We start from the raw sequence: 8,238 nt of genomic DNA on the forward strand, positions 1-8,238 counted from the left end.
GGAACCAGGAGCAATGAGCAGAGCAGGAAGCAGGCCCAGAGGAAAGCAAACAAGAGAAAGCAATTGAGGAAGCTCGTGTCTCATTCATGTGCGTCTCAGCCAAAGTCCAAAGAAGGAGGCTCTTGCAAAGGACACTGGAAAAATTCCAGTGATGTTATCTGCCCCCACAGAGCAAGATTAGCCCAGAGGAAAAAAAAAAAAAAAAAAAAAAGTTGTTTACAAGCTGGGCAAGCCAGCTTGGTGGTTGGAGCACACAGGGTGCTGGGATCAGCTGCATCTGCCACTCCCGGGGGAGCACCAACCCCTCCTGCCTGGCTCTGGCCTCAGTCACCTCTGCACTCTTTAGTGGCCCTGGCGGGTGAGGTGCTGCTGAGGGGCAAGTGGGCCCACATCAGTGCATACAGGAAGCTGTGTGCCCAGCACACATGTGCAAGGAGCTTGCACACCCACCACCTGCACATTTGGCAGGCTCCCACAGAGCTGAGAGGAGGCCCAGCCTTCCCATCCTTGGCATCCCAGCAGGGTTAATGGCTCCCCAGAGCTGGCCATTGGCTGCAGACCAGTCCCTGCACCCAGTGGGGCTGTCAGGGTTCAACTCACCTTTTGCCCCCTCCAGCGGGCTGTTTGCATCCCTTGGCTCTGCCTAGCACCTTCTGCCTTTTATGAAGTGTTTCCATCTAAATGTCGATGAGAATCACAGGCTAATGTAGCACCCAGATTCTGCTCTCCTGGAGGACCCTTTTACCAGGCAGAAATCAGGGAGAGGAGATTTGGGGTTGCTGTTGGGTGAATGCTTGTGTGGCTGCTGTGTGGCTGTGCAGTTACTTGTTCCCAGAGAGGAGCCACACCTGAGCTCTTTCCTTTTCCTCCTTAATATCTGGGGGGTTTTTAAGTCTTAATGAAAAATCTTTCCTGCTGCATACCCATAGATGTTCTCAGAGAAACCCACACTCATCCTATCTCCCTCATCAAGAGGCATTTGCTCAAAGAAGCTCCATGCTGGCACGAGCCTGTTCCTGCCCTACATGTACTGAGGGATGGTACAACACCATGACTATGCGGGCAAAGTCCTTCCCTGTAAATCACCTGTGGGGTGACAACTCCACAGACCCATCACCAGGCAGGCAGTGTCTGGGGCACCTTCCCAGGAGATGTTGCTCTGCCCTGTTCACAGCCACCAGGGAGCCCAGATCTACCACACCTCCTTACTGGGCCATGCTGGTACCCACGGCCCTGATGGCACCACAGACTACCCACATCCTGCCCAGTGAATGGTGCTTGTCACTTTAATTGTCCATGTCAGACCCATCTGGGGACAAGAAATAGGTTTGGTAACAGGGTGTCTCAAAGAATTTGCTGTTGGCCAGTTCTCTTTCTCAGAGACATCTGTAAGTGTAACTCAGTGTCAAGAAGATTAATATTTAATTTAACTTCTAAATCTTGCCTTGTTGACATACTTATTTAAAGCCAAATTGAAGACATTCCATCAGAATTTGCTCCTGGTTCAGTATTTATAGCACCATAGTCTCTGCTAGACATCTCAACTTCAAAACTGAGGTTTGCAAACTGTGATGGTCCTTAAACAAACAAAAAATGACAGTGCATTGCAGCCCCTTCTCATCTCCTGGTTGTCAATAAACGAATCTGCTGGGAAAGCATTAGATGTGCAGCACAGACTCCCTAGGATCCTTTCAGATCTGGTATAAAAACCTATAGCAGCTGATAGTGAATATTTTATTAGAGTGTATGTCCCAAAATAGTCAAACATTAGGTAGACAAACTTTCAACCCCTTGGCAGTGCAGGGAGGGGCAGCAGATGTGCCCCCAGGAAGGACTTAGAGGAATCAGATTGTGTCAACCCTTCCACCAGAAAGGGAAAAGCAGGCCTTGTGGGGTGGGCAATGTGGGCTCTAGGACTCTCCAAGTCCAACAGATCTGTTTAGCCTCCCTGTGCCTGGTTAATGGCCCCTCTTTCCTCCCAGGAGCCTGAACCACCAGCAAGGAGCTGGCTACAGGCTGGTGAGCTGCTGTAGCATCTCCACCACCTTCCTCAGGGACCCCTCCTGCCCTTGCTTTTCCAAGTACCCAAAATGTAGGTGCCACCTTGGCATGATGAGGACAGATCAAGTGAGGACAGAAAGTTTATGGAGAAAAAGGCAGGTGGGAGTTGGTTGCTGCCGCACATGATGACTGCCTGGTGTTCAACAGCTGATCTTGCCAGCAGTGTGTGCCATTGACATTCTCCACCCCTCAGGGAACAGTGAGTGCTTTAGCAAAGCAGCTCTGGACTCATCTAGCCCAGGATCTTCCCAAATGCCACAGTCTACCAGCTGCTGGGCCCATGGGAGCTACTGCAAGAGGAGCATCTTGCCTGACACCCACCATGTTCTGGAAAAACAATACTTCAGGAATACTTCATTGTGATACAGCAGAGAGCTGCAAGGAGTTTAAGCGGATGTGGAGGTGAGTTATGCACATGTGCCCACAGCAAGACCCAGGTACAGCAACATCAGCCAGTTATACCTGATGGATCTCAGTCTAGGTCACACTTCTACAGACTTCCAGTCTCCTACTGTGCATTTCTACTCTCTGTATTTGTCCCTCAGTGAGTGGGGACTGCAAAGGGGCTTCTGCTGGACATTTGTCCCTCAAAGCCAAGCTTCTCCCCTAACATGATATTCCAAATTGCTTTAGCACTTATCTGCACACCTCAATTGTTTTGAAACCTGCAGGAGCTCTGTAGGACCAAGCATTGACTTAACTGGGCATCCAGGAGTCTTTGAATAATGAGGGTTCTCAGATCCTTCCATGTACACCCAAACACATAGCTCACATCACTCCTCAAATTCTTCTGCAATCTCCACACAAATCAAATTCTTCTGCAATCTCTCACACCCCACAGCTGAGGGTGGGTTGTAAACTGAAATGCATAGTAAGAATCGTTTGGTCTGAGGTAAAAAGTCCTCCTCCCCAAAAAGTCCTTTACCCACTCTCCATTCATCACTACATCTTGCATTCTACAAAGCTCTTTATAAAAATGTTCTTCCAACCCCCTGCCCCAGAACTAAGCATCTCAGACTCTTGCAAAACAAAAGATTTTGTACTTGAGATCAGCAACTGCAATTAGCAAGAACCAGTTCTGATACACACAAAACCTTGCAAGATAAAAGTCTTTGCATCTCTGCTTACAAAAAGCACATGCCTATGCCACCGCTCATCCCTGGGGAGCTTGGGGGCAGGATTTTACCACCAGAATACCACTGGAGCTGCACAGTCAATGCATGATGATCAGGGATCAAATATGTGGAGGAACATCTCACATAAACAAAGTCTAGGTAACACGGAGCTGTGCATCAGGCTGCCTCCTAAGAGGGAAAAGAGAAGATCTGCAATGTGTTGGTGGTCAGATCCCTGAACTGCTGCCCACCCACATGGATGCCTTGACCTGGGACACAGACACATGGGCAGTGCTGCCACATCCCCAGTCATACTGAGGCAAACTGGTGCCACTGGAGCAACAATCTGATTCATTCCCAGCCTGGGTAATGCACCCTTGATAACACAGGGCTGATGATACCAGTACAGCCAGCCTGGGGAAGTCCCATGTCAGGAAGCCATGAATGACATGCTGCTGGAGGTGGCTGATGTGGTGACTTCAATCAGGGCTCACTGACCAACAGCCCAAGGGCTGGTTCTGGCAGTTTATCTGCTTTCCCAGAAAGACCAGTCTGTCCATGGGCTGATGACAGATGGCAGGGCAGAGGGGAGAGACACAAGCCTGAGGTTAGATGGGTCACACGCAGTATAAATATGGCTGCAGTGGTTTGGGTCCTTAATGCTCAAGACCTCAGCACAACAAGGACCCACTGGTTGTTCTGGGCCAAAAAGAGCAGTGAGAGGGATGCTACCAGAACTGGTCAGCCCTTTCTCAGCTCTGCCCCCAGCCACCAGCTGGGCAGTGTGAATTGCAGCAGGCCAGTCTTAGCTGGTCCCTGTGAAATAAAACATTAATAGTTCAAGAACAGGGAGCCCTCAGGACACAGAGCACAGGAAGTTGGCACACATGGCAAACAGGGAGGCTGTGGATCTGTGGACACCTCTGCCCACTGCAATGCTTCCCATCCTCCCATCCCCCTGTGCCCTTCCATTCCTGCAGGCACTGGTTCTTCTCAAACACCCCAGGTCATGCTGGGGAAACATTTAGGGACAATGGCACAAAGCTGGCACATAGCTCTATTTCTGGTCAAACTATTTTCAAACTGGATGAGTAGCTGATTGGTCTTACCCTTCCAGGAGACAGGCATGAGTGAGGATAGAGATAGAGGAGGCCTTCCCATTTGTGTTCAGCAAGAGTGCTCTCTCATCTACTAATTTGTTTCCAAAATGAAGGGCAATTTACTACCTTTGGGGTATTCTGTTTCTCTTTCCCACCTGTTACACCTGTCCAAGAATTCCTGCCCCTGCCCAGGTCTTGCAGGACACACCACACCTCTCCTCCAAGTGAGAGATGTTTTCATGGCTGGATGCCTCTGAAAAGACAAGGGCAGACACTCCCCTAGCATTTATTCCTCACCTGGGTGTGCATCTGCATGTGAGCTTATAGGAGGCAGGTATATGTATGTGAGTGTGTGTTTATTTGTACTAAAAATGCATTTGTCAAAATCTCCACAGTTAAAAAACAATCATTAGGTAATTATATTGAACAATTAACCAACTGATTCATCAGCTAGAGGCTCACCAACAACACCTGAAATCTATCCCAGCCACTTAGCAAGGCAGAAGGTGGCACAAACAAAAGCAACTCCCAGAATGTCCTGGAGATTTATGGCCCTCTGCTCTGTCCTGGTAAGAGAAGACACTTTCCATTCCTGGCTGCTGGCATCTCAGAGCTGAAGGCTCCCAGGTGTTATCTGCTCTGAGCTTCTGGTTTAAAGTGTTTTGATACAAAAATTTCCTTATAAGTAACCCTTCAGGTCAGTACCAGGGCTCAGAACTCACCTAAGGTGCCCACACTGCCTGTCTTAGTCCCTTCGTGGTAGCATGTACTTAGACCTTTCCTCTGCTCATCAGGGTCTGCAAGCACCACAAACATGCAGAACACTTAAAACTCCATGAAACAACCTGCTCCAAGCAGGCAGGAAAGATCTGTCTGTCACTGCCAGACCCACGGTCTGTAATGCTGTGGTTAAGGGTTGTCTGGGAGAGGACAATGAGGAGAGGAATGAAGTTGGGGAAGCAAGCTGAACTTTGTCATTCCCTGCCTTCCAAGCAGGTAACTATGCAACACTAACATCTTTCAAAAGGAAGTCTCTAGGTTCCTTCAAAACACAAAGCAGACAAGGAAGATCACCACCGTTCTTTCATACACTACTGGAAAGCATCACGTCCTGCAGAGAGCACCAGAGCTGCTGTAGTCTAGGCCCATGGTGAAATAATTTGGCTAGCAGAGCTCAGCAGGTAGGCATGTGGACTGCATCGGGACCCCGTGAGACAAAGCTCACCTCAGAGGTGAAAAAGACACTGCTGCAGACAGTTATACCAGCAAGCCCCTGTGTGTAACAATACCCTCAGTACCATCTGTGTTTGGAAGGTTGGCACATCCTTGCTAGGAAGATGCTGCCGGCCGAGTAACCAACCACCCAGCTGATGCCACCCATCTTAGCCCTGGGAGCACCTGACAAAGGCGCACCCTTCAGCATAAACAGGGAGATCAGCACAAGCTCCGCGGTGGGACCTGAGGCCCGGCCAGCCAGCGTGTTAGCGGGTACAAAGACTTGGGCAGTGGCACTGTGAGGAGGAAGGTGAGGAGAGCTGACAGCGCGCCGTTTGCAGTGTCAGAGGGGTGCGGTGCCGCGCCGCCCCGAGCCGGGCACGAGCCCGCCGCACGCCCTCCCTCCTCCGCCCCCCGCCCACGGGGCCGGGCCGCCCGCCCGCGCTCCAATGGGCGCCGGGGGCCGCCCCCACCCGCCCCGCCCGCAGCGCTATAAGTGCGGGAGCGCGGCTGAGTCGAGTTGCGGGAGTTGAGTTCAGCTCGGCTAAGTTAGCGGTGCTGCCGGAGAGGGGAGCCACTGCCCGCCAGAGCCCCGGACCGGTGCGTACCGCGCAGGCACTGCCCGGCTTCTGCTGGGGCCGTGCCGAGGGTCCCCGCGCTCCACGCAGCTTCCCCCGCCAGCGGACTCCTGCGGAGGGAGCGGAGCGGTGCCTTGCCCCCGGGCGGAGGTGGGGGCTCTCCGGGATCTTCTGTCGGAGCCGGCTCGGCGGGAGCGGGACCCGGTGCCCTCCCCGGGAGCCGTGCCCGAGCCGCTGTTATCTCCCAGGGACCTGGGGCCATGGCCGAGCATATGATGATGCCGATGAGCCACGGTGGCGCCGGGCTGCAGAGCTACCGCATAGGAGTGAGCGGGCTGCAGGGACCCCCGCAGCACGGGCAGCATGTGCTGAGGACGCTGCCTGCCGCCGCTCAAATGATGCCCTACGGAGGGGCCGGCATGGATGCACCGGCCGGTGCGATGAGGCCAAGACCCAGCCTCAGCGGACAGATGGGCCACCACCAGATGCAGAACTCAATGATGTTCAATGGCCCAGGTCAGCAGCAGCAGTACATGGGGCCGGTGGGCACCCAGCAGCTCATGGCCAGCATGCACCTACAGAAACTCAACACCCAGTACCAGGGCCACCCGCTGGGCATGAGCAACGGGCCCATGGCAGCTGGTGCCCAGCAGTACAGAGTGGGGCCGGGCCAGCACCCAGGCATGCAGCACGTGCCCTCACCAGCGCTGACATTGAATGTTATGGACACTGATCTCATAGATGAGGAGGTCTTGACATCCCTTGTCCTGGAACTGGGGTTGGACCGGATTCAGGAGCTGCCAGAGTTATTCTTGGGACAGAACGAGTTCGACTTCATTTCAGACTTTGTTAGCAAACAGCAGCCCAGTGCCATCAGTTGCTGAGGGGCTTTGAGCTCCTCCTTGTGTCTTGGTGGTTTTGAGTTTGTTTCTAACTTTTCCCCACCTGCCGCTCTCGTCCCTTCCCCTGCCTTGCCTTGTCCTGGATTCCTGCCCTCCCCAAAGGGACAATCATCGGACACTGACTTGCAATGGATTGCTTTTCTCTTCTGTGGTTTGTTTTTTTTTTTTTTTCTGTGTGGGAGTTCCTGGAGAGGGGTTTGGTGCACCCCAAACAGAGAGCAGATCAAGAGCTCCTGCTGTAGAACTGCCTCTAAATGACATTAACAGGATTTCTGGCTTAAGTAGAAATAATGGACTTACGACTTTCCTCAACTAGGCTTGGAGCACAAGAAGCGATAGGCAGCTGGCAGCCCTGCTGGTAGCTGGATTTGCTCATGGATTCTGTGGTGCCAGTGGAGTTGAAGGATCCTGAGAGAGGATTGTCTCCCTGGTGCACGGTTTGAACCAGTTTCCCCTTGCAAACATGGGTGGGGTTAGTTATTTGTTGGGATGTTTTACTGTGACAGTAAATAGGTCTTCAGTTCATGTCTGTTCAGCTCGGGAGGGGGCACTTCCCCATAGCAGGCTTTTTTCTAACTTGGAAAAATAAAGTATGCCTTGGGGAAGGGTGTGCATATGTGGCTAAATGTTCATCTCCGTGGAACTTCAGATCTCTGACCTGTACTGCTAATCAGCTGTAAAATTTACCAAGTGTTTGAGGTTGATTCAGGCATGAGGCTTAAAGCTGCAGTCTGGCTCCACTTTTTTTCCACCTCTGAAACCAAATAAAGACCATGTAACTGTATATATCAGTTCTAATCTTATTTATTTTCATGTGATTATTTATTTGCAAGGACTTCTTTTGTTATTTGGCTTTGGGACTGCTGGGAAAGATGCCTGGAGAGTACTGCAGCTTTAAGATGCTGGCTTTGGGAAAAGCAAGCCTGGGGTAGTTTTCAAGCCGCTCTGCAGAATAGTCACTTCAACTCAAGATAGTTATGCTGAACGCACAGGACTCTAAATCCAACACCTTTCTGAATGTGATAAAGATGACTCGATTTCCAATTCCCTTGCTCAGAGAAGGTGAGATGTAAAAGCCGGCGGCGTTTGGTTTCCTCCGCTGGCTCCTGTTTCCAGGCGCTGGGGAAGCTCCGGTGACTCCTGGTTGCTGCTGCCCCCTGGTGCTGCCGGCCCCGGGCAGCTGCCACTCGGCGAGTCGGAATGTACAGATGGGTTTCCGAATAAAAGCTGAAGTATCTCCCGTGTGCGTTTGTTCGGTGCCCGTCTC

At 51.8% G+C, this 8,238-nt stretch overlaps 1 protein-coding gene across 1 annotated transcript; it reads left to right on the forward strand.

The window, feature by feature from the left end:
* Positions 1–6,016: 6,016 nt before the first annotated feature.
* LOC104697954 (cbp/p300-interacting transactivator 3) lies at positions 6,017–8,211 on the forward strand. Its single transcript, XM_010413024.3, has one exon. The coding sequence runs from the start codon at positions 6,330–6,332 to the stop codon at positions 6,951–6,953; it is 624 nt and encodes a 207-aa protein (XP_010411326.3). The 5' UTR covers positions 6,017–6,329; the 3' UTR covers positions 6,954–8,211.
* The last annotated feature ends 27 nt before the right edge of the window (positions 8,212–8,238 follow it).

The sequence above is a fragment of the Corvus cornix genome, chromosome 23 (genome assembly GCF_000738735.6).
Source record: "Corvus cornix cornix isolate S_Up_H32 chromosome 23, ASM73873v5, whole genome shotgun sequence".
NCBI classification, from domain to species: Eukaryota; Metazoa; Chordata; class Aves; order Passeriformes; family Corvidae; genus Corvus; species Corvus cornix.

Bases quoted from the DNA above. Each gene is read 5' to 3' on its own strand.
- LOC104697954 (XM_010413024.3), top strand. From the start codon at position 6,330: ATGGCCGAGCATATGATGATGCCGATGAGCCACGGTGGCGCCGGGCTG.